The sequence below is a fragment of the Osmia bicornis genome, chromosome 2 (genome assembly GCF_907164935.1).
Source record: "Osmia bicornis bicornis chromosome 2, iOsmBic2.1, whole genome shotgun sequence".
Classification (NCBI taxonomy): domain Eukaryota; kingdom Metazoa; phylum Arthropoda; class Insecta; order Hymenoptera; family Megachilidae; genus Osmia; species Osmia bicornis.
This window is the reverse complement of record NC_060217.1, coordinates 256,897-283,209: the sequence shown is the minus strand read 5'-3', so window position 1 is coordinate 283,209 and position 26,313 is coordinate 256,897. Positions and strand designations below refer to the sequence as shown.

Below are 26,313 nucleotides of genomic sequence, written 5' to 3'. Positions count from 1 at the left end.
TACCAGCTTTCCTGCAATCCTAGCGATGTATCCTGGTTTTTCCATTAGATTGTACGCAAATTCGTCGGGTGAAATAGATGCTATTGATAGGGAATTGTAGATAGTCTTTCTTTCCAGTTTGCATTTTTCGCTTAGAATATTTAGGTATAAGTTCTGTATTTGAGCCCTGAAGTGTTTTTCTACGTATACAAATTTTGAGTTTGTGTATGTGAGAATGCCTAAGTCTAATGTTTCTTTCTTTGCTCGTACCTCGTTGTCGAATAATACATTGTTTTGTGTTCTTTCATATATGATTAGTCTAGGGTGTTCTGTTTTTGTTAGTATTCTGTTACAAGTTTTTATGTCTCTGTTTGTGCTTCGCGCTTCAACTTAATGCAAACGCGAGCTAGTTTGGGTGTGGATCAGTGGAACCACTCGTACAAAAAAATAACCGAACAACAGATGAAGGATTAATATATTGTTTATTAAACGGACAAGTATTTTCCCTTGTATCAATTTTAAAAACACCTTGTGAACAGTAACGAGGTCTCCGAATTGTACTTGTTTAGAGCTGACAACTAAAAGCTAACATACAAGAAGAAGCGTTCACGAAGAAAAATTTTGAGTGTCTGGTGGAGATCGTCATGTCGCAGGGGTGGACAAGCGAATTCGCTAGAGTCGCAAATTTTGATTGGTTACAGAAAATTCAAGGAAGTGGTGAAGAACCGCCCTTGCCAAACGCTCGTCCTCAGGTCAAGTCTGACCTGAGGCAAGAAATATGATGTCGCCTGTCCACCTAACGGTTTGACAACAATAAAACCATAAAGCCAGCAGGACCTCGAAAAACATGGTAAACTGAGGAAAGTTTTGGGCGATGATTACATATGGCAAACAGCTGCAGAAGGCAACTATTGCTTGTCTGAAAAAATTAAGAATATACCTGATGGCCCCATGACCATTGCGCCGCAACATGCCGCCCCCCTTGAACGGCTACGTTCAATACAGAAAAAATCACCCTTTCATGGTATATTGAATTGATATCTAAATATAGTGTACGCAAATGTAACGTCCCGGAAATATTCGCGAGCACGCTACTGCACCGACGCGTAGGGAGAGCGATTCCCTAAGAGAAGGCGACTCGTATTTTTATATATTGTGACCCTTTCGGGGGTTCACTCTATACAACAAAAAGAAAGGGGACGTCGCAAAATACAAAATTCGTTGTTGGGCGCCAGCCACTTCTTGTGGCAACCGAAATCAAAAAGGGAAAAGGGTACGGGGTGTTTACAATGGGAGGGGTTTCCGGGCACTTTCGTCCGTACACTTTCGCGGGGGAGTGCGCGAGGAGGAAATAGTGGAGGGCAGGAAGGGGCAGGGTCGGGATGGGTTTTCGCGGGGTCTCTGTACGTTACGCGTAGTTTAAATGATAACAGGGGTCGAAACGAGAAAGGGTACGTTGCGAGCTCAAACAGTATAATCTTAAAATTGGAAGGGCTTACCCAAAACGCCTCACTCACACACAGTACTCTCAAATCGCTCTGTCTCAAAATCACTTTAGTACTCTCGCTAACGCTCGCTATCTCTCTACAAAATCTCTATACTCTCTATATTGCTAGCCTAAGGCTCATTAACGGCTCGTCGTCGCCGCTGCGGCGACGAGACCGTCGCGGGATGCTTTTGGGAGGGGATGGGGTTTGGAAGGGGGGCCTTTTTCGGCACGGGATGGATCGATGATCGATTTTCGATACACCGGTGGTCGGGATCGATGGGGCTGACGGACTTCCTTCGGTGACGGGTGGGCTGAGGTCTTCGGGCTCGGCGACAGATGGCCCCGGGTGGACGTTTGCGTCAATTTGGGCCGCATCATCTCATGCTTCTGGGAGATTCCTTGGGAGTCCCACGTTGCTCCGATTATTGGAGGGGTGAGTCTGTCGCCGGCCTCGAAGCTCCTGGTGAGGGTAGTCCTCGGTGTGTGTCAGTCCGTCGCCTCCATCGGTCCGACAGCGGTGGGCAGGGAAAAAGGGGTAAGGTGAGGGGAGGGTTAGAGGTTATCGCTAGGTGGGTATCTGAGTGGGGGAAGCGCAGCGATTGTAACGGGGGGGGCACGGGTGTCACCACGTTACAATATATATATAATAATAATAAAGGAAGGGATTCTAGGTTTAGGTGGCACGCGGTAAAGGAGTAAAATCCAACGTTAATTCCTTTCTCAAATAATATGTGAATTTATTCAAGAAATTATGTGTTGTTTGTTTATAATATGATAATAATAAAAAGGTAAGTAATATAAAAAGATAATATTGAATGTAATTAAATAATGAATGAATTGATGTAATTAATTATTGAATTTAAATAATGAATTGAGTTAATGTAATTAATTAACAAATGTTGCGCCCTGTTTTGAAATACAAAAAGAAAATAATAGTATTAGTAAGGTACAATGAGTACGCCCTGGATTGAAAAATACAAAGAAAATAACAATCGTGTTTGTGCTAAAATTGAAATACAATAAAAGAAAATTAGATTATTAGTTACAAAAGTAATTCAACCTAAAATAAAAATACAGAGAAAAATAAGTTGATTAGTAAACGCGGCTCTAGATACGATTATCAAATTTTAGATCTATAACTTGAATTTATAATTTAATATAATTTAAATAAAATTTAATGTAGTTTAATGAATGATTTGTCGGGAAATTGGCCAAGATCCGTTCTGACGCTGTAGGAGCTAGCTCGTTCGGCCGCAGTTCGGTTTCTGGGCAACTTAGCCGTCACTGAACAGGCCGCATCCAAGGAGCTTCTGCTTTCGCTCGCTCGTTAGGCTTGGTAGCGAACACTCCAAAACGGTATCGTCGCTCTAGAGCCAGTGTACTGATAGGCCGCATCCAAGGAGCTTCGGCTTTCGCTCGCTCGTTAAGCTTGGTTGCGAACCTGACACGTAGGAGAACCGCTGCGAACCGGTAGTTGAGCGCTCCGGGTCTGACGCGGAACCTTTGCCGCCTTGCCGACAAAAGAATCTAGGGTTACTGAATTCTATATAAATCGGACCATAGACCCGTGTCGGACTACGATCAGAATCGAAGTGAAAAATCTTTGCGCGGCACGCTCGTATTTATACTGGAGAACTGCTGACGTAGCAGTTTTTTCTACCTGTACTTTCGATACCGGAAGTGTTTGGACTTTGACCTGCGCGTACGTGACTCCGTGCGTATCGCTATCTCTGTCTACGCGCTGTTGCTGTCTCTTTCTATACCGCGCTTATTTCTATCTCTTTCTATGCGCTATTGCTGTCTCCATCTTTTTATTCCGCGCGCTGTGTCGATCTTTTATCGACGCGGTAGAATTATCGACGCAACAATTATCGATGTATATTTTGAAGTATATAAAATTTTTTGTTAAATATAAATATTAATAAATATAAGATTCTTTTTAGTTATTAAGTATGAATATAATTATTTAAATCAAAATAGTACAATAATAAAAAAATGAACTGTTACAAATTTTAATTATAAAAAAAACAAAAAAATGAATAAATATTTTAATAAATACTAATTATTAAATTCTTCTTGTTTATTCTTCTTCCTGCTGGATGTTACACAAACATATACCGAACAAACGAACACAAATATACATAGAGTAATCTTTGTTTTAGATCTAACAATAAAAAATATATATATAATAAAGAGAACTAATATCTACATGAGTTTCAATTAATTGTAATGGAAAAAATAAAAAAGAAAGGAATCGTCCAAACTTACATTCACGAAGCATAAGAAAAAAAAAAAAAAAAAAAAAATATTAAAACAGTACACTTATCATATTATATCTTGTAAAACAAAAACCCAAAAAAAATATAAGAATTATCTTTAACTTCAACATAATTAGTAGAATAACCTAAAAAAAAATATTGACACGAGATTTTCAGTTCATAACAGGTAACGGACACAAACGCGTGGTACGTCGTTTATAAGTACCACCTGTCGTCTTCACGGTGACAACTCTGACAATTCCGTCGTCACCTGGATCCGACCCAATGTCGATTTCAAGGATGGTACATTGTCCTCCTTGAGTATCACCAGATCTCCAATTTTTGGTTGTTCTCCGGGCGACCTCCATTTGCTGCGTGTGCTCAGTTGGTTGATGTATTCCTTGTGCCAGCGTGTCCAAAAATGTTGCTTGACCTTTTGTATATGTTGCCAAACAGACAATCTATTGCTAGGAACTTGCTGAAAATCAATCTCTGGCACGCTCATTAACGAATCGCCTATTAAAAGATGTGCAGGAGTAAGGGCGATAGTGTCGTTCGGATCAGAGAAAATCGGAGTCAATGGGCGTGAGTTTAATATTGCTTCAATCTCAATCATGTACGTATTTAATTGTTCGTATGTAAATAATTGATTGCCGACTGTTCGAATCAAATGATGCTTAAAAGACTTAACTAATGCCTCCCATAGACCTCCAAAATGTGGTGATCGTGGAGGGGAAAAATGCCAGGAAATACCTTCAGACTCCAAATAACTCATGATATTCTCATTATCCCTTGTAGAATTTAATGTTAGGTAGTAGAACAAAATATTCAACGAGGGTTGCTGCGTAACAAAGGCCCAAAAAGCAGGTAACCAGGCGCACGGTCCAGGAGTGTAGCTAGTTCGCGACCCTAACAATGGACTTTCCAAAAATTTTATTACACCAGCAGCATCAGGGAAAACTACCTGATGCCTAACGGTACTCCACGCGGAGTGTCGCCAAAATTCATCCTAGGAAGAATTAACCAATAGAATTTGCACGAATACACACCCCCTCTCCCAAACAACCAGCCAATCAGCACTGTCCGAAGAAGAAATAACCACTATATAAGCTATGTAAAACAAACCCCGACAGAACAACTCTCAAAACATTATAGTGGAGACATTCTTAGAACAACTCGCAACACTCTCCAAAGGTCATCAAATAAAGCAGAAATATAGTAATCACATCAAGTGCATTCATTTTACAGTCCACTTATCGTTCACAAACTGAACTCCACAGCAACGTTCAATCGTCGCAAAATATTGTTGACGCTGCGTTGCACATACATTTTTGGTCCTTCGAGCCGGATACTGGTTCCGGCTTAGTAACATACTTTTCGTCATTCGGATATTTGTTCCGATTTGGTGACCCGAACTATTGACTTTGAATAGTAGATCGGTGTTGTGAGTCTGAACTCATAGTTCTGATTTGCGGTGCCAAGTTGTGGTGGCATATACAAAAATACATCGTGCTCCATTGCGGGAGACCCTGAACGAGAATCACTGGTGGAAGCTGACCTGGAAGCTGGTCCAGAGAGCAGTTCTACAGCAACCAGGGAATCTACGACGTGTCCAAGCGGACAGTGGCAGCCAGGCAGGTCTGAAGACATCACTTGGATAACATTCGACTACGGTGATCGACCGTCAAGTCAGGGAAGCTGAGGATAGCATCTCCATCCCAGCAGTAACAGAAAGGTGTTGCAGAAACGGCAACACTCGAAGACAACAGCAGCCAGATACAGCATCGCTGCAAATTTCGTGTCGGTAAGTGCTAACGAGTCACTTTCCTTTCATCTATTTCATACGTTCAGTTTGCTTTGATCTCAATCGATATGGCAGAAACAAGCGATATTAAGCTGTTGAAAAGACAACGCGCTAACGTTAAGGCTCAGGTTACGCGCATATTATCATACTTAGAGGAACATGCTGACACATCTATCACGACATTAGAAACACGACAGTCTAAATTAGAACAAATGTTTAATTCATTTTCGGAATTACAAACAGCCATAGAGGTTAGGGACGAAGCTTCTGACCCTTCGTTAGAATGGGAATCATTTGAAGAACAATATTACAGGGCCGCGGAAATGATTAACGATAGGTTAAAAGACTTGCGCGGTATCAATGGACCCGTTCCTACGAATAGAATATTAGTAGATTTGCCGAGCACGGTTAAGCAAACTAGTTCACTTTTAAGAAAAATCGAGATCAAACCTTTCGACGGTAACCCAATAGAATGGCATAGTTTTCATGACACTTTTAAGTCCTTAGTACACGATAACGAGGAGTTAATCGGTGTGCAAAAATTTCATCTTTTGAAAAATGCTCTACGCGGAGAGGCTTCCGCAGTAATTGAATCCTTGAACGCGACAGAAGGAAATTATTTGGTGGCTTGGGATTTGTTAGGAAAGCGATGTAATAAGCCGAGGAAAATTATTAATGCCCATTTGAAGCTTTTGTTCGATTTGCCGGAAGTTACTCGCGACACACCGTCAAGCCTTAGACAGTTAGCAGAGCAAGCTCAAGTGCACGTTAACGCGTTGAAAGCCGTAAATCAACCCACCGAGCACTGGGATACGATTTTGATACATATAGTTTCGAGCAAATTAGATAAGAATACTCGCCGCTCGTGGGAGCGTACTTTAGAAGACGAAGAAATTCCTCGATTTCAGCTATTATTAGATTTCATTAATAAGCATGCACGCGGGGACGATCTGGGAATAGAGACTTCGAATCCATTCAAAACACAGGGTATTCAGGATAGAACGCGCTCGAAAACACAAGTTCGTAGTCAATCATATGTAGCAACAGATGAACGGAAACAATCTTGTGTCGTTTGTAAGGGAGAACACCCAATTTACACATGCTCTAAGTTTTCACAATTATCGATTCGCGATCGTTTAAATACCGTGAGGCAAACAAAACTATGTTTAAATTGTCTACGTCCAAATCATACGGTTATCCATTGTCGATTAGGGAATTGTCGCAAATGCGAAAAGAAACATCATACATTACTGCATTTTCCGACTGAAACTCAAGCCGTGACGAACCATAAACAATCTTCACTCACCCCTTCAACGTCCTCAGATACAGTCAAAACAGCTTTAACCGTTTCATACGATTCAGAAATATTACTTGGCACAGCGCAAGTCACGATTTTAGACAAGTACAATAAGGAGCACGCATGTCGCGGACTGCTCGATAGTGGTTCACAAACACATTTTATTACACATAGACTCGCGGAATTATTACAATTAGAGAAACACAAAATAGATCTTTCGTTTTCCGGTTTAGGGCAGCTTAATACACACGCAAAGTACGTAGTTAAGACAGGTATAAGATCAAAGACTAGTGGATTTAGAGCTCAGGTAACATTCATTGCTTTACCATCGATTACGGGTAGACTACCGTTAAGACAGATCGACCTTAGTAATTTAGAACTACCAAGGCACATAGAATTAGCTGATCCAGAATTCCATATACCTGGGGAAATAGATGCACTCATTGGCAATGCACTGTTTTATGAGTTGTTAGAGACTGGTCAAATTAAACTCAGCAGATCGTCGGTCATATTACAAAATACACAGGTAGGATGGATTGTTACCGGAGAAGTAGACAATAGAAGGCGGAATAATTCTTGCAAGGCAAATAGATTTTGTCATATAGCCATGTCTCTTGAAAGTCAAGTCAGTCGTTTCTGGGCGATGGAAGAAATTCCTGAGCAAAAATTCTTGTCCGCGGAGGAAAGGGAATGCGAAACCCATTTTGCAGAAAACACAACGCGTGACGAGCAAGGGCGATATATAGTAAAGTTACCGTTCAATGATAAACGCAGTCTTCTCGGTGATTCAAAGGCAATGGCCTTCAAACGTTTCTACAATTTAGAGCGCAAATTGCAAATGAATATTGAATTGAAAAATCAGTATTCAGATTTTTTAAAGGAATATTCAAAATTAGGGCACATGACGGAGGTAAAAGATGATAATAATCTAGGATATTACCTGCCGCACCATGCAGTCGTAAAGGAATCAAGTACGACCACAAAGGTTAGAGTAGTGTTCGATGCTTCAGCAAAAACCAGTTCCGGACTATCTTTAAATGACACGTTATTAATTGGGCCTACGATACAAGACACATTGTTTTCCATACTCATTCGTTTTCGCCAACATACATTTGTTATTATAGCAGACGTTGAAAAAATGTTTAGGCAAATTATAGTGCATCCCGATGATAGAGATTACCAAAAGATTTTATGGCGAGATTCAATGAACGACGCGATTAAAACATTTAAACTGAACACAGTCACGTACGGTACCGCGCCTGCACCATTTTTGGCTACGCGTTCACTTAAACAATTAACTCTAGATGAGGCACAAAATTTTCCCATAGCGTCAGAGATATTTTTAAAGGATTTTTATGTTGACGACTTGCTTACCGGAGCAGATAGTTTTGAAGCCGCGCTAGAAATTAAAAACCAATGTATCGGGTTAGCTAAGGCAGGAGGTTTCCATTTGCGACAATGGGCCTCCAATGACACGAGATTGATCGCGGAGTTACAATCAAATACTCAAAGAGCATCATTGTGCCTAGATCCAACAGAAGCTAGGAAAACACTAGGAATTTATTGGAATACAACAGACGATAAAATTAGTTATACCTTTAAACAAATGCCGACAGAGCATTCTCGCATGACCAAGAGAGTGCTTCTGTCACAGATCGCGCAACTATTTGACCCCCTTGGTTTGCTCGGGCCAGTAATTATAAAGGCAAAGATAGTCATGCAACAATTGTGGAAGTCGGCGATTGACTGGGATGATCTCGTTCCTCAGTTAATAAAACAAGCCTGGTTAGAAATAAAAGATGAATTGCATCTTTTAAATAATTTTGCTGTACCTCGTCTAATTGCTTTACACGAAGCAATAGCCTTAGAATTACACGGATTTAGTGATGCCAGTGAGAAAGCATATGGTGCATGTTTATACATTCGGTCCACTAACAAGCTTGGACAACATGCCGTGCACTTATTATGTGCCAAATCAAGGGTTGCTCCTTTAAAAGTTGTATCGCTACCGCGTCTCGAACTTTGCGCGGCCAGGCTCCTTGTACAATTATACAAGGAAATCAGAAAGGCACTGTATCAAGTAGATTTTAAACAAATTAGATTTTGGTCTGACTCAACCATTACACTTCACTGGATCAAAACCTCTCCCCACTTGCTCAAGACGTTTGTCGCGAATAGAGTCAGTCAGATACAAGCAGAAGTACATTCCGACATTTGGTTTCATGTTGCTACAGCGGATAACCCCGCAGATTTCGTTTCGCGAGGACAACTTCCTGCACAGCTCATGCAAAATAATTTGTGGAAATTTGGACCACATTGGTTATCTTTGAATCAATCGTTTTGGCCAGTTAGCAATATCGAAACAATAGAAATTCCGGAAAAAAGACGACCTGTGACTCTAACTACATACCTAAGCCAAGATTTACTGAGAAGATACTCGTCGATTGATTATTTAAATAGAATCGTAGCTTACATTTTTCGCTTCTATTACAATATAAAATGTAAAAACAAGAAAACCTCAGGTTCATTAGTAATTTCGGAAATTCAAGAGGCACACCTTCGCATCATTAGGTTGGTTCAATTAGAAAGTTTCCCAACAGAATTAAATAATTTAGAAAACGGCAAGAGTGTCAATAGGAAGAGTAGGTTAAGCAATTTAAATCCATTTATTGACGACAAAGGTCTTATTAGGGTCGGTAGCAGGCTGAAACATGCTCAGCTCAGGTATAATTTGAAGTACCCCATAGTTCTGCCGCATAAACACCACATCACGGAACTAATAATTAGACAGGTACACATAAATCAATTCCATTCCGGCATACAGGCTACGTTACACACAATAAGACACAAATATTGGCCGCTAGCCGGCAAAAGTATAGTAAAACAAGTAATACACAATTGCATTCGCTGTAGTAGATACAACCCCAAGACACCACAATATATAATGGGGGATTTACCCAAAAATCGAGTCACACAAATGCGTCCATTCGAAACCGTAGGAGTCGATTATTGCGGACCTTTCCTCATAAAAGAAAAGAAGTTTAGAAACCAGAAAAAATTGAAATGTTATGTCGTGGTTTTTGTCTGTTTCGCAACAAAGGCCACACATTTAGAACTAGCTACCGATTTAACCACGGAATCGTGTCTAGGAGCGCTTAAAAGATTCCTCGCGAGAAGAGGAAAACCACGCCACATATACTCAGATAACGGCACTAATTTCATAGGCGCCAAGAATGAAATCATGCAAGCTCAGACGTTTCTACTTTCCAATGAATACAAAGATAAGTTTCAGCAGTTCCTAACACAAGAAAACATTGAATGGCATTTTTCTCCTCCCCGTTCTCCACACTTTGGTGGTCTATGGGAGGCTGCCGTTAAAGCATTTAAGAAACATTTACATAAGACAGTAGGCGATGCCATATTCACGTACGAGCAATTTTACACGTTAATCGTTGAGATCGAAGCAATACTCAATTCACGCCCTTTAACACCCTTATCCTCTGATCCCAACGATTTCCTTGCCTTATCGCCTAGCCATTTCCTTATAGGGGATTTGTTGGCATGCTTACCTGAACACGATTTAGCTGATATTCAAACTAACAAGTTGTCACTTTGGCAACACATCCAAAAAATAAAACAACATTTTTGGAAAAGGTGGCAGACAGAATATTTACAGGAGCTGCATACTAGAAGCAAATGGCACACTGGAAATAGCACAGGAATCAAGGAGGGCATCCTCGTGACAATCAGAGATGCCAATTCTCCACCACTGCAATGGCAGCTCGGACGAGTAGTCGCTGTTCACCCTGGAGAAGATAACATAGTCCGTGTAGTCACTGTTCGAACTCCACACGGCATTTACAAGCGCGCATTGAAGAATTTGGTACCGCTGCCTATTGAACCAGCTTAGTCTTCAATGAAACCTTAATATTTAAGAATAAACACACAAACATATACACTTACGCACATACCCTTGTATATAATACACAAAACCTTTGTATAGTTACACATATGACTTATTTGGAGATACATATAGCTTCTCATATTTGTTAGATTGCAGTATATTACACAGGCGTATTTCGATTATATAGTTACATAGATTCTTTAGTCAGAATATCATAACGCCTACCAGGTATATAGTTTAGTTCCTTATTCGCCCTTTCGAACGTAGCCGTTCAAGGCGGGCGGCATTTTAGGTAGTAGAACAAAATATTCAACGAGGGTTGCTGCGTAACAAAGGCCCAAAAAGCAGGTAACCAGGCGCACGGTCCAGGAGTGTAGCTAGTTTGCGACCCTAACAATGGACTTTCCAAAAATTTTATTACACCAGCAGCATCAGGGAAAACTACCTGATGCCTAACGGTACTCCACGCGGAGTGTCGCCAAAATTCATCCTAGGAAGAATTAACCATTTAAAAAGTTTTGAATTTGATGTAATTCATTTCTTGCTCCGATAAAATTAGTTGCGTTATCAGAATAAATATGTCGAGATTTATCTCGACGTGCAAAAAATCGTTTTAAACTGGCGAGGAACGCCTCTGTTGTTAAATCGCTAACAAGTTCCAAGTGTGCAGCCTTTGTGACGAAACAAACAAATACGGCAACGTATACCTTAATCTTAGAGCGATTTCGAAATTTTCGTTCCTTTATAAATAAAGGGCCACAGAAATCTATCCCGACAATCTTGAATGGCCTAGATTCTATGAGTCGAGTTTCTGGTAAATTACCCATAATATAACTTATATTTGAGGGTCGCGCTCGGACGCAGGTAACGCATTTTCGGATCAAGTTCCGCGTAGTATTTTTACAATCAATAGGCCAATACTTCTGACGAATCGCATTTAAAGTGGACTGCAAACCACCATGAAATGTTTGACTATGATAATGTTGAATGATCAATTTTGTAACATGATGTGCACGGGGAACAAGAATAGGATGTGTTCGCGTCGCGCAATTGCATACTTGCTCGAGCGGTTGTTTTTAAATTTGGCGCTGTGCGAGGGTCTGCGGTTGGACGATGTCACGCAACCCTGCGCAGGCGCGGGCGGCGTGTCGGTGGTGGTGGCGGGGTATGGCCCGGGATCGGGCCCGCGCATTGAACCGTGATCGGTCAATTTGTGCGGGTGTTTTCCCAGAGTTTTTCTGAGTTTTCCCAAATCTTTTAAAGAGTGAATTGTGTTTTGGATCTTGGACTGGTGGTGTTCGTTGACGTGCGCTGTGGCTGTCGGGCGTGGGTCCTTTTGTTGAAGCAACTAGGTGCTGTCATTTTATCTGCACGGCCGGGCGATCTTGTGGGTGGTTCAGACGGCTAACTGTGCGCACAGTTCTGCGATCGGTTGATTCTGCCCACCTGGCTAGCCGTGCAGTTAGTGGTGCGTTTTTTACGGCCACTTTGTCCTCTTTGCCGGGACGTTACCTGTGATCAGGGTTTGTAGTTTTTTGGTAAGGACCACGACGATTTGTTGCGACGTCGGCGAGACACCATCCGATACGATTGGTAAGAGAGCTCTCGATTGTGCGAAGTTATAGTACGGCTTGAATGATTATGCAAGTGCATGTTAGTTTTAATTTCTAGTTTTATTTCACGTTTTAGATTATTAGATTTTGTTGTATCCTTTTATGTATATATTCTTTTAGTATAATTTGTTTGCTGGGACCAGGCTTTTTCCCCACTTTTGACTGGGGTTTTTTACAGCCGGTACCCGTAGAGTAGAGTCAGTTAGGGTTTTGAATTATTAAAGTTATTTTTTTGTTTTAATTATATATCAGTTGTTTTATTTATTTACCGGTGACGCCAATTCCACCTCATGTCCTTCCTCATTTTATTGTAACTCCGAATAGTCGGAACATATTTTTTTGGTGCTCCGGGTGAGGAATGAGGTGATTGTGCAGAACCGAAGTTAGCTGATTTGCCAGTTTTGAGATCAAATACAGTAAATAAAACTAGAGATTGACTTTTTAGGCTGACTGTTAAGAGACAGCGTTATCCCGTTGCATGGGCGATTCTTTGTTCGCGCGTTCTTTCCTGTAGGGGCGAGTAACGTAAACATAGACTTTTGGTCGCGTCGCCACGAGTTCAAGTGGGCCCTCGGCGTCACGTTTCTTCGAACTTTGCGGTCCGTTTCGACTGCAGAGACGTGGGAAATTTTTATTTTTGTTTGAGAATAACGTCAGGGCTATAGTGATTTATTGTTTGTTTTAATTATAGTAGAGCGATACAAATATTATATTGTTATATTTTCTTTATTCTTGTTTGGTAATTGGTTTATTGAATTTAATTTTGTTATTAGCTTATTTTATTAGTTTTGATTCGCGGTTTAGATTAATTAAGTAATTTCGAGATTTTTGATTAATATGGCGCCTACCGCTTTGAAAAGGCTCATTACGGTGCAGTACACGCGATTAGCAGAAATCGAGTTGTCGAGCTCTCGATTAAGAGACAAAGATCGCAGCACTTTTAATCGAAATATTATAGCTTCGCGAATCGAGTCCCTACAGGAAATCTGGAAGGATGTGCGTAGCGCGCATGCTGATATTTCAATTCGTGATGAGGCGGAGGGCGACGCGTATCTTACGGATAATGTGATTGGCCGCTTGCAATCGACATACGAAGATACGCTTGATTTTTTGTTGACTGTACAAGCGGAATTGGAGGCTGCAGAGCAGCCTACCTTGCCGACCGGGCCACCGAACGCTAGCTCTTCTTTAACACTCGAGCACCGCGCGGCTAAACTTCCCAAATTAGATTTGCCCACGTTTTCCGGTCAATACGAGGACTGGGAAAATTTCTGTGATTTGTTCACTAGCTTAGTACACAATGCACCCGGCTTGGCTGATGCAAGCAGGTTGCAATATTTAAAAACTTGTTTAAAGGGGGCGGCTGCGGATCTCGTTAAAGATGTGACGACTACGAACGCGAATTATTCGGCGACGTGGCAAGCTTTGAAGGCGCGTTTTCACAATCCGCGTTTGATTGTATACAAACATTTAAGGGCACTTTTGGATATGCCATATTTGAAAAAAGAATCCGCAACAGAGTTGCGTTCATTTGCTGACGAAGCTCAGCGTATAGTACGGGCGTTAACAAATTTGCAAATGCCAGTAGGGCATTGGGATATTTGGTTTGTTTATATCCTAGCGGCTCGTCTGGACTCCGATTCTCAAAAAGCGTGGGAGACGGAATTAAGTGTTAGGGATCGTCGTATGGTTTTAGATAGCGTCGCGGAATTGGGGGACGTAAACCCTTTAGATCGATTTCCGAAATTCGCGGATTTATCCGAGTTTTTAGAAAAACGCGTTCAGGCGCTCAGTATGGTCGCTTCAAATAGTATTAAACCGGAAAAAGGGCCTTCAGCTATACCTAAGACTGTACTGGGCTCGCGACGGGTATTCCATGCTGTTTCGTCTCAACCTTCAGTTGATGGGAAACCGAAGTGTCCCTTGTGTACTGGCGCGCACTGGTTAGCCAAGTGCTATAAATTCCAGGCCAAGAGACCTTTCGACCGCCGTAGAGAGGTACGCCGGTTACAACTCTGTTACAATTGTTTTGGCCGTCATAGGGTGTCCGACTGTCGTTCGTCTTTCCGTTGCACGCAATGCAAGGAAAGGCACCATAGTATGATTCATTTGGTACAGGCCAGCGGTTCTCAGTCAAAGGAAAAAGATTCGGTTGAGTCACAGGGTTCAAACGACGGGAAACCCTCTACGTCCTCGGGTGTTAATGTGCACACTGCACGTGTTCTTTCGCGTAGGTATACGGTGCTGTTAGCAACTGCTCAGTTAACGTTGGAAGGGCCACACGGGGCGCAGACCCGTGTGCGGGCTTTGCTAGATCAGGGATCTCAAGGTTCGTTTATATCCGAATCAGTTGCTAACCTTCTAGGTTTACGAAAGCGTCGCGTTGATGTTCCGTTAATGGGTCTCGGTGCGAAATCTGCCGGCACTGCCTGTCTGGCTACGAGTTTTAAAATATGTTCGTTAGTTGACCCGTTGTTTCAACTCGAAACGGAAGCGTTGATCCTGCCGAAACTCACGTCGCAGCTTCCGGCTCGACACATCATGGAGTTGGATCTCGGGTCGTTCGCGGGGTTGTCTTTGGCGGACCCACAATTTTATATTCCGGGATCGGTCGACGTTATTTTTGGTGCAGACATTTATGGTCAATTGTTGCGTTCGGGACTGCGTAGTTTTCCTCCCTCGTCCCTGATTGCGCAGGAGACGGTCCTTGGTTGGATTGTCTCCGGCCCTGTACGTTCGGACGGTTCACGGCGGGCGGTCCACCATTTAGCCGCGCCACTTCACATGTTGCATTGTACCGCGGAGCATGACCTAGACGAGTCGCTACAGCGGTTTTGGAACCTCGAAGATTTACCAGCGGCCACGTCGCTGAAACCATTAGACGAAGCGTGCGAAAGATTGTTTCGAGAGTCACACGGTCGTAATGCAGACGGTCGGTTTATTGTACGTCTTCCGTTAAAATCTGAACCGCCAGCGGTTGGTCCGGAAACCAGACGTATGGCTATCGGCTCTCTTGCGCATATGTATCGCCGGTTTGATCGCGATTCTAGACTTGCATCGGCATACCGCGAATTTATGTCCGTTTATGAAAGTTTAGGACATATGGAGCGTGTTCCCGCGTCGGAGCTTGTTAATTCGCGTGCATGGTACCTTCCACATCATGCGGTCGTGCAATCGACGCCGTCAAAGTGGAAGATTAGAGTAGTTTTTGATGCGTCGCGAAAGACTCGCGAAGGTCAATGTTTAAATGATTTTCTTTTGCCGGGACCTGCTCTTCAGCGTGATCTCTCGTTGATCTTATTAAATTGGCGACGGTATCGTTTTGTGTTTACGGCGGACGTTGTTAAAATGTTTAGGCAAATTTGCGTCGCGCGCGTTGATCAAGATTTGCAAAGGATAGTATGGGCTCCTAGCTCGTCGGAGACGCCGGTGGAATACCGGTTGACAACCGTGACTTATGGGACGGCGTGTGCTCCCTATCTCGCGATTCGTACGCTTCTACAATTAGCGGAGGATGAAAAATCGCGCTTCCCTCTCGGTGCCCAGTGTTTAATATACAACATGTATGTGGACGATACGTTTTCGGGCGCGGACGAGCTCGCCGTCGCGGTGCGCACCCGACGGGAGCTCATTGACCTTTTAAAATCGGCGGGCGTTGAGTTAGATAAATGGGCCGCGAATCATGCTGATTTGCTGCCGGGCAATACACAGCAATCTGGGACGGAAGACTCAAAATCAATAGGTATCGATGAGTCTGTCAAAACTTTAGGGGTTCAGTGGAATCCAGATCGGGATGAATTTCGTTTCACTACGTTAGATTTGGAAGGCTTAACCGGAGCAGTGACCAAGCGGTCTGTTCTCTCTAATATTGCGCGCTTGTTTGATCCGCTGGGGTGGTTGGCTCCGATTACGATAACCGCCAAGATTTTGATGCAGGATCTTTGGATTCTAAAGATTGGATGGGACTCTGTTCTACCACTAGATGTGCAGGATAGATGGCGTGATTATTGTAGCTCCCTTTCAATTTTGCCTGCCTTGTCAATTAGTCGATGGTTGGGAGCCTCTTGCGACTCGGGTTCGCAGATTCATGGGTTCTCAGACGCCTCATCTCGTGCTTATGCTGCAGCAATCTATATTAGAATTCATGAGGGAAATGGTCGGTTTCGAGTTTCTCTGCTATCCGCGAAAAGTAAAGTTGCTCCTGTGAAAACAGTGAGCATTCCTAATTTAGAGTTGTGTGGGGCCGTATTACTTGTCAAGCTTCTTTGCCATGTTCGTAAACTAGATTTTTTACAGAATTTGCCTGTTTTTACTTGGTCTGACAGTCAAATTGTTTTGACTTGGCTTCGCAAACATCCATGCCATTGGAAAACTTTTGTGGCGAACCGTGTATCGTTCATCCAGACCGAGTTGCCGGGTGCTATATGGGCGCATGTGCCCACGAATGAGAATCCCGCAGATTTGGCTACACGTGGTAGTAAGCCTGTAGACTTGATACATGCAAACCTGTGGTGGCATGGGCCTGATTGGCTTGCGATGCCCCAGGAGCACTGGCCGAAAGCGCCGCTAGCTCCGCAGGTCTTGCATGTTGAAGCGACTCCGAGTGATCCGGAGATTTTGTGTAGATTTTCTACGTTGACTCGGTTAACTCGTGTTGTGGCTTTTTGTTTACGTCCATTGGTTAGTTTGCGAAGGCGCAAGGACAATCTTTCTAAATTACCTGATTTTTTGACCACATCAGAATTGTCTGCAGCACGAATTTCAATAGTTAAGTTGGCACAGGCGCATGCTTTTGATTCAGAAATTAAATTGTTACAGATGGGGAAAAGTTTACCGAAGCGTAACCCTTTGCTTAGTTTAAATCCGTTTGTGGACAAGATGGACGGTGTTCTGCGCGTTGGGGGTCGTCTAGTAAATTCGAGTTTGTCTCACGATCGCAAGCATCCACCTATTTTACCGCGTCGTTCTCCACTTAGTCGTTTGTTTGTTCGGCACGCGCATCGTTCCTGTCTTCACGGTGGACCTACACTCACGATGAATACGGTTTTACAATATGCATGGATTCTCGGTAGGACCCGTCTGGTCAAAACGGAGATTCGACAATGTGTCACTTGTCAACGCGTCAAGCCACGTTTGGCCTGGCAAATGATGGGCAATCTGCCTGCCACGCGGATTACACCAGCTCGACCGTTTTCTTCCGCCGGTTTAGATTATGCTGGACCTTTTCAGGTTCGCACTGCTAAGGGTCGGGGTTATAAATGTTATAAGGGTTATATTGCACTTTTTGTTTGTTTCACGACACGAGCAATCCACCTTGAAGTAGTGAGCGATCTCACGACTCGGATGTTTCTTGCCGCGTATCGGCGTTTCGCAGGACGTCGAGGGGTCTGCCGGAACCTTTATAGTGATAATGCTACCACGTTCCAAGTTGCGGATAAAGAGTTGCGGGCCATGTTTATAGCGGCTTCGGATTTTTATAAGAGTGTAGCCGCCACTTTCGCGAATGACGGAACGACTTGGACGTTCATCCCTCCGAATTCTCCCCACTACGGAGGTTTATGGGAAGCGGGGGTAAAATCGGTTAAACATCACTTGAAACGGGCGATCGGTGATCGACCTTTAACCTTTGAGGAGTTTTCAACTGTTTTAGTAGAAATTGAGGCGTGCCTCAATTCGCGGCCTCTTTGCCCTTTGAACGCGGATATTGAAGATCTGCAGGCTTTGACACCTGCGCATTTTCTCGGTGTAGCTTCAGGGTTAGTTCCAGACGAATCACCCCCCGACGTGTCAGAGAATCGTCTTGAACGGTTTCAATTGCTTCAATCGATTAGAAACAATTTTTGGAAGAAATGGTCGGAGGAATACCTGCAGCATCTGCAAGAGCGTTCAAAATGGCGAGGACCAACGGAAAATTTCGCGGTCGGTCAACTGGTTCTCGTGCGGGACGACCGGTATCCTCCTTCGAAATGGCCTCTCGGGCGCGTTACTGGAGTCCACTTTGGACCGGATGGTTTAGTGAGAGTAGTCACGGTACGAACGGCTACTTCTTGTTTAAAGCGGCATGTTGCGCGATTATGCCCGTTATGGTTAGAGCGGAGTCCATCCAAGCCTGCGGCGGATAATACAATAATTTGAGCGCGAGTTAAAGGTTCGTCCGGTGGACGAAGGCGGGCGGAATGTTCGCGTCGCGCGATTGCATACTTGCTCGAGCGGTTGTTTTTAAATTTGGCGCTGTGCGAGGGTCTGCGGTTGGACGATGTCACGCAACCCTGCGCAGGCGCGGGCGGCGTGTCGGTGGTGGTGGCGGGGTATGGCCCGGGATCGGGCCCGCGCATTGAACCGTGATCGGTCAATTTGTGCGGGTGTTTTCCCAGAGTTTTTCTGAGTTTTCCCAAATCTTTTAAAGAGTGAATTGTGTTTTGGATCTTGGACTGGTGGTGTTCGTTGACGTGCGCTGTGGCTGTCGGGCGTGGGTGCTTTTGTTGAAGCAACTAGGTGCTGTCATTTTATCTGCACGGCCGGGCGATCTTGTGGGTGGTTCAGACGGCTAACTGTGCGCACAGTTCTGCGATCGGTTGATTCTGCCCACCTGGCTAGCCGTGCAGTTAGTGGTGCGTTTTTTACGGCCACTTTGTCCTCTTTGCCGGGACGTTACCTGTGATCAGGGTTTGTAGTTTTTTGGTAAGGACCACGACGATTTGTTGCGACGTCGGCGAGACACCATCCGATACGATTGGTAAGAGAGCTCTCGATTGTGCGAAGTTATAGTACGGCTTGAATGATTATGCAAGTGCATGTTAGTTTTAATTTCTAGTTTTATTTCACGTTTTAGATTATTAGATTTTGTTGTATCCTTTTATGTATATATTCTTTTAGTATAATTTGTTTGCTGGGACCAGGCTTTTTCCCCACTTTTGACTGGGGTTTTTTACAGCCGGTACCCGTAGAGTAGAGTCAGTTAGGGTTTTGAATTATTAAAGTTATTTTTTTGTTTTAATTATATATCAGTTGTTTTATTTATTTACCGGTGACGCCAATTCCACCTCATGTCCTTCCTCATTTTATTGTAACTCCGAATAGTCGGAACAGGATGTTTCTGTTGAAAATCCAAATTTGCATGTTTTAATCTACCACCTACTCTTAATAGACCAGTAGAGTCTATAAATGGATTTAAACATAAAACCGTGCTGCTCCTGTCAAGAGCCTTATTTGAAATTAAGCAGTCCATTTCCTTGTTGAAATGTTGGACCTGAATGCAATTGATGATACGATCATGTGCTTTCTTTAATTCATCTACGGTTAAAAAATTCCTTTGATGACACCGCGTTGAACTAATTTCAAAAAATCGAAAGCAATATGCTATTACTCGTTTTAATTTGTTGCAAGATGAAATACGTTCAAATATTGTAACCGATCGATTATGCCACCGATACGTCACATAGTGTAGGGGCCCGTAGAGCCGGCCCCACTATCAGGTCATGGTACGAATCGCGCAAGCGTAAGATTCCCCTTCGCTGCCTAGAGCACCGAGCGAGGTGCCTGCCGATCCGCGGAACGGACACTTGTCGTCGAGACTCCAATGCGATCAGACGCATCTTCGGCTTTTGTAGAATCACTCGAACACACGCACTCACCGCAAGCTGAGCAGCAGCTACGAAAATCGTGCTCTGTTCTCGCTTCCGAGATCGCCTCCACGCCCATGAGCAACCGACCTCAGCTTCTCTAACCTACCGATTTCATATGAATTCGCAAGAGAAGAGAACCTGGGCGAGCGAGCCATGCGACATGTGAGAAAGTCGGTGCCCGCGTTCTAATAGAGACTTCCAAGTAGAAAAAGAACTCGATGGCAGGTATCCATGCGCCGAGCAAAGCGTTAGACAAAGCATACTTCTGCGGGAAGCCGTTAAATTCCGTTTCGCGTGCGAATCATGTTTGTCCCTCGCCTCGAACGTCAAGGACGGTCGCGTCTTTAAAACTATTTGTACACAGCGTGCCGCTAACCGACGATCATGGGCGTTAGAAGAACGTTTCGATGTAATGGCGCACCGCGATCTTCGTCGTAACAAGGAAAATAAAATTATTGTTCAATTTTCCTCTCTCGCAATCTGAGTGTATCCTCTTTATTTTGTTCCCCATTTCTATCCCACGGAAACGTGCTCTTGGAGAAAGAGCATGGTTACAATATGCTATCGTCGCGTGTAGTTTTAAGAACGACAACTTTGCGTAATTCCGAAGTAACGATCGGAAGATGTTCTAATAGAGGCCATGTGTCTTCTGTTTGTTAGAGCCATATAGGTCCGTTTAACCATAATTGATTTTTCAAGAACTCGGCAGGTGTTTGACCTCGTGATATGGCATCGGCCGGGTTGAATCGGTCCACAATTTGATTTTTGTAAAATGGAGCCGTATCGACTCTTTGACTTTATGATATAATTTTGACAACAACACAGCTGCACAAAGCTCCAGCCGCGGAATCGACACAGATTTTATAGGTGCGACTCGCGATTTAGAAACCAACAAACGAATCAGAACTTCTCCGCACGAATTACACGATCGACTATAAATACATGCGCCATATGCTCTTTCACTGGCATCACAAAACCCGTGAAGTTGGATATCTTACGCAAAATGAGAACTTATATTTCGTGGTACCTCAAATTGTGTCAGTAGAGGCAGTTGATTTTGAAATTCATTCCATGCGAAATGAATAGATTGCGGCACTGACTCATCCCACGTTATACGAGCCTTCCAAAGATCCTGCATAATAATTTTGGCCCTTGAAATAACGGACCCCAACAAACCTAGAGGATCGAACAATTGAGCAACCTTTGATAAAATGAATCTTTTAGTAACGTGAAATTGTGTATTGTCAATATTTACGCTGTACGTGATCGTGTCATTTAACGAATTCCAAAAAATTCCCAGCGTTTTCACCACTGTATTTGAATTCAACAGATGCGACTTCTCGAAACATCGATCTGACAAATCATCTAGCAATTTAGGATTATTCGACGACCACTGGCGTAAATGGAAAGTACCTAGTGCCGTAAGACGGATTAATTGTTCACGAAGTTCAATCGTTTTTTCAAACGTTTGTGCTCCCGTAAGAAGATCGTCTACATAAAAATCGTTTAAAAGCGCTTCTGATGCTAACGGAAATTGTTCGCCTTCATCTTTAGCTAATTGTTGTAACGATCGAATTGCGAGAAACGGCGCGGAAGCAGTACCGTAAGTTACAGTGTCTAATCTGTATACCCGTAATGGTTGTTCATGAGATTCTCGCCAGATAATTTTTTGATATACCGCATCGTTCTGATGCACTCGAACTTGTCGATACATCTTTTCAACATCTGCAGTGAGTACATAATTATATGAGCGAAATCGGACTATCAACGTAAAAATATCATCTTGTATTGTAGGTCCTACTAATAACGTGTCATTGAGTGACAAACCGTTACTTGTTTTCGCGGAGGCGTCGAAAACAACTCTTAATTTTGTTGTAGTACTTGATTGTTTGAGCACTGCATGGTGAGGTAAATAGTATCCTTGCTCAATGCAATTTGTTTCGGAAATATCAGTCATATGATCTAACGTTTGATATTCCTCTAAAAATTTCGCGTATTCAGCCTTTAACGTAGCATCTCTATCTAAACGTTTTTCTAAAGAATAAAATCGTCTTAATGCAAAACTATATGACTCTCCTAATTCGGATATTTTGTTATTGAAAGGCAACCTGACGATATATCGTCCAGATGCATCACGTCGAATGTGCTGCTTAAAATGAGCTTCACACAATTGTTCTTCTTCTGACAAATGTTTACTAACAAAGCACTTTTCAATTTCCCAAAACTTTAATAATTGATCGTCTATTGATGTAGTGGAAACGTGACATTTCGGAGCTTTTACCGGCGATGAATTAATCGAACGTGCAATTATCCAACCTAATACAGTTTTTTGCAACGTCAATGACGAAGATGCCAACCGAATCTAACCTACACACAATAATTTGTAGAATACTTCTGCCCCTAATAAAACGTCTATTTTAGCTGGAATTTGATATTCTGGATCAGCTAATGGGATGTTGCGAGGTATTTCAGTGTGTGAATGGTCAACTCGTTGAGAGGGCAAGAATGAAGAAATTTGTGGTATTGCATAAAATGTTAAATTAGAACTGTAGTTGGAATTTCTCGACCTAATATTTGTGTTTATAAAATATTTTATGCGAGTTGATAAATTATCAAAACCAGACAATGGAATGTCTACCTTTGTTTTGTGTAGATTTAATCGAGATGCAAGCTCTTCTGTAATAAGATTAATTTGTGACGCAGAATCGAGTAAAACCCTGCACGACTGATATTTTCCTTGACAATCACGAATTGAAATAAGTGCTGTCGACAATAAAACCTCGGACGGTACGCGTGCGGTCAGTGATACCGGTGAAGATTCCGAATTATTTGAAGTAGACGACACTACAGCAGTCTTTGAAGTAGACGGTACTACTGCCGATGAATCCTTATTTGGGTCCAAATCACGATGTAATAAAGTATTGTGTTTGCTATGACACTTTTTGCACTTACTAAAATAGCAATTATTATACGCGTGACCCTGTCGTAGACAATTGATGCACACTTTAGCTGATAGTGCGGCTTGAATTCTATCCTCCACAGAAAGTTTCAAAAATTGATCACACGTTTGTATATAATGATACTTTTTGCAATATGCACACACGATTTTTGATTGTGTTGCTACGTAATTTTGACGCTTTTCTGAACGTTTCGGAAACTGACGATTGATGGATGGAGTTTGTGTTTTTGTGATCTCGCGTGAATTTATGTTCGTTATTGCATCATCGCGAGCAAATTTTGATAAAAATTCTAAAAATTCCATCAAAGTCGGCATGGCATCATCATTCAGACTACGGTCCCAATGACGATGCGTTTCTTTGTCTAATTTCGTTGTAATTATGTATATTAAAATTTCGTTCCACGACTCTATTAGTACCTTTAATGCCTTTAACACGTTGGTGTGTTTTTCCGTGGCCGTGATTAAGGATCGTAGTGCCACGGGACATTCTTTTGACATAGTTGGTAATTCAAATAAAGTTTTCAAATGCATTTGTATGATTTTGCGCGGTTGATTACATCGTTTTTCTAACAATGCCCATGCGACTAGGTAATTTTCGTGCGACGCGTTTAGGGTATCGATGACGCTAGCTATTTCTCCGCGTAACGACCGTTTCAGGTAATGAAACCTTTGAACGCCTAGTATCTTCTCGTTGTCGTGTACCATAGATTTGAATGAATCATAGAAACTTTGCCATTCAAGGAGATTTCTATTAAAAATAGGTAACTCTATACGAGGTAGCCTTGTATTTCCATTTACCTGACCCTTATTAGACTTGGAATTTACGCTCGCGCACCTGTCACGTGTAGATAATAATCGTTCAATCAATTCCGCGCCCGCATAGGATGAATCCTCGAATTCAACTAGATTTGACTCGTACTCGCCTGTTTCGTCAACCGCTTCCAACTTGAAATGTGTCTCCTGAAACGCGTTATACAACTCTTCGAGTTTTGTTTTCCGCGTTGAGTTGTTTGAGACTTAATCGAAGCGCATTGCCTTTTCAAAACTTTCACTTGTTCGGCCATAATTGAGCAATATACAAAAATAGGATTTTTGACACTGTTAAAGAAGGAATGTAAAATAGGCGATTCAAGAGCTTACCGAGAGATGACTTGCCAGCCAGTCCTGTTATAAGCACAGTGTCGTGGATGAATTTGTTGGTTGTTGTTGCCTTCGGGATGAAGCGCCGATGAAAGTTTTGAAGATGACCCTCGGAATGATGTATTCAGGATCAGATGTAGCTCAGTGTTCCGGAATGAGGATAATATTAAATTGTTGAATCAGGCGTTGATCAACTACACGTGGATTAAAACTTGATGTCCGTTTTGAAGCTTCAAATGGATTAAATGTCCAACGTTGTAAAAGTCCTCTTCCTCACAGACTGTATTTTTGTTGTCGATTGTTCCGTCACGATGAGGTGTGGCTGGATGCTCCAGGAATGAGGTGAATATTGATTTGTTGTAAAAAAATCCTTTTCCTCAGAAACCGAATCCTCGTTATCTGTTGCTTTGTTGCACAGTGGATGTATCTTGTCACTGATATCCGGGCCGAAGGACCAAAAAGAATGTTTGTGCTTCACGCTTCAACTTAATGCAAACGCGAGCTAGTTTGGGTGTGGATCAGTGGAACCACTCGTACAAAAAAATAACCGAACAACTGATGAAGGATTAATATATTGTTTATTAAACGGACAAGTATTTTTCCTTGTATCAATTTTAAAAACACCTCGTGAACAGTAACGAGGTCTCCGAATTGTACTTGTCGAGAGCTGACAACTAAAAGCTAACATACAAGAAGAAGCGTTCACGAAGAAAAATTTTGAGTGTCTGGTGGGGATCGTCATGTCGCAGGGATGGACAAGCGAATTCGCTAGAGTCGCAAATTTTGATTGGTTACAGAAAATTCAAGGAAGTGGTGAAGAACCGCCCTTGCCAAACGCTCGTCCTCAGGTCAAGTCTGACCTGAGGCAAGAAATATGACGTCGCCTGTCCACCTAACGGTTTGACAACAATAAAACCATAAAGCCAGCAGGACCTTGAAATACATGGTAAACTGAGGAAAGTTTTGGGCGATGATTACATATGGCAAACAGCTGCAGAAGGCAACTATTGTTTGTCTGAAAAAATTAAGAATATACCTGATGGTCCCATGACCATTGCGCCGCAACAGTCTCCTTTCGCTGCTAGTGCGAAGTAGATGTCGGTCGTTTCGATTGTGTACAATGTTTCGCGGTTATTTGATGTTATTTTCGTTACTGGACCTCGGTATAATACGTGGTATTTGGTTTTAAGACAATCTTCTCTTGGTAATGCTAACTAGAAGGTGTGTCCTCCTTCCATGTCGATACAATGCTCGTCCGAAAATTTACAACCTGTTCCCGATGTTAAGCGTAATTTATCGTTATTAAAACTAACCTGCGCGTTATACTCTATTAACGTGATTTTTATTAGACCCTGTACGTATACCTTGTTCCATGTTCCGTAGTTATCGGAATAGGACGCTCCTGTACATGAGCTTTCTATTGCGTTTCCCGTGAGGCTTACTCCTACAGATTTTGTTGAATTTACTTTTAGATTTGCGATTGTGTGAAAGTTATCGTATTTAAATATTCCGGTGTTGTGTATCGATTTACAATTTTCGTGGCTTATGTCGAGAAGATATTCTTGTATTGCGTTTTCTACCGGTACTAGATGACTGAACATTCCGCATCGAAAAACTATGCGTTGGATTTCTATTTTACATTGTATAACGGGGACTGTTCTGAATTCTGCTAATTGTAGTAGCCGTATTGTTGTGTTAACGTTAACATCTGCGTGATGAAAGTCGCATTCCCCGGTGTCCAGTAAAGAGTACGTTGACACGATCGGGTTGGTTGCGCCACAATCAAACCCGATTATTGCTTGGCTAATTTGGAATGTGCTGATACAGATTAATAGAATTAACTTCATTGTTGGCTCTGTTCCTAGAAAGAAGGTTTACGTTATTTCCTGTGTTGTTCGATGCTTAATTTGTTCGCATGAACTGTTTTTGGCTTTCCTTTATAGTTAATTGTTATATTATTGTTATCTCCTGTTTTCAATATTTCGTATGGCCCTGAATACCAATCTTTTTCTAATTTCCCTGGTTTGGGTTCTTTTAGCAGCCATACTTTGTCTCCGATTTTAAATTCTATCGGTTTAATGAATCTATCGTAATATGCTTTTGATTTAGTCTTTAAATCTATTAAATTTTCGCGTTCCATGCTGGCTATATCTCTCATGTTCCTTAGTAAATTTTCCAAATAGCCGTTAAGAGTAGGTAGTTGTTCTGATTTCTTTAGGGGTTCGGTAGAAGGTAGTCTAGCTGG

General features: G+C 42.4%; 2 protein-coding genes across 2 annotated transcripts; both read left to right on the top strand.

The window, feature by feature from the left end:
• Nucleotides 1–5,598: 5,598 nt before the first annotated feature.
• On the top strand, nt 5,599–10,737 carry LOC114881374. The gene has a single exon (XM_029198139.2). The coding sequence runs from the start codon at nt 5,599–5,601 to the stop codon at nt 10,735–10,737; it is 5,139 nt and encodes a 1,712-aa protein (XP_029053972.2).
• Nucleotides 10,738–13,181: 2,444 nt separating this feature from the next.
• LOC123988560 lies at nt 13,182–22,154 on the top strand. Its single transcript, XM_046289094.1, has 3 exons — nt 13,182–15,339; nt 21,764–21,872; nt 22,073–22,154. Exons 1-3 carry the CDS (start codon nt 13,182–13,184, stop codon nt 22,152–22,154), a joined length of 2,349 nt encoding a protein of 782 aa, XP_046145050.1.
• Nucleotides 22,155–26,313: the final 4,159 nt, after the last annotated feature.

What these genes read in the sequence shown, in the direction of transcription:
- LOC114881374 (XM_029198139.2), top strand. Translation starts at nt 5,599, where the DNA reads ATGGCAGAAACAAGCGATATTAAGCTGTTGAAAAGACAACGCGCTAAC.
- LOC123988560 (XM_046289094.1), top strand. Translation starts at nt 13,182, where the DNA reads ATGGCGCCTACCGCTTTGAAAAGGCTCATTACGGTGCAGTACACGCGA. An exon ending in GGTTGGTCCGGAAACCAGAC is followed by an intron (nt 15,340 to 21,763) that starts GTATGGCTATCG and finishes CTTGTATTGTAG; the next exon opens with GTCCTACTAATAACGTGTCA. An exon ending in GATTGTTTGAGCACTGCATG is followed by an intron (nt 21,873 to 22,072) that starts GTGAGGTAAATA and finishes TGTTATTGAAAG; the next exon opens with GCAACCTGACGATATATCGT.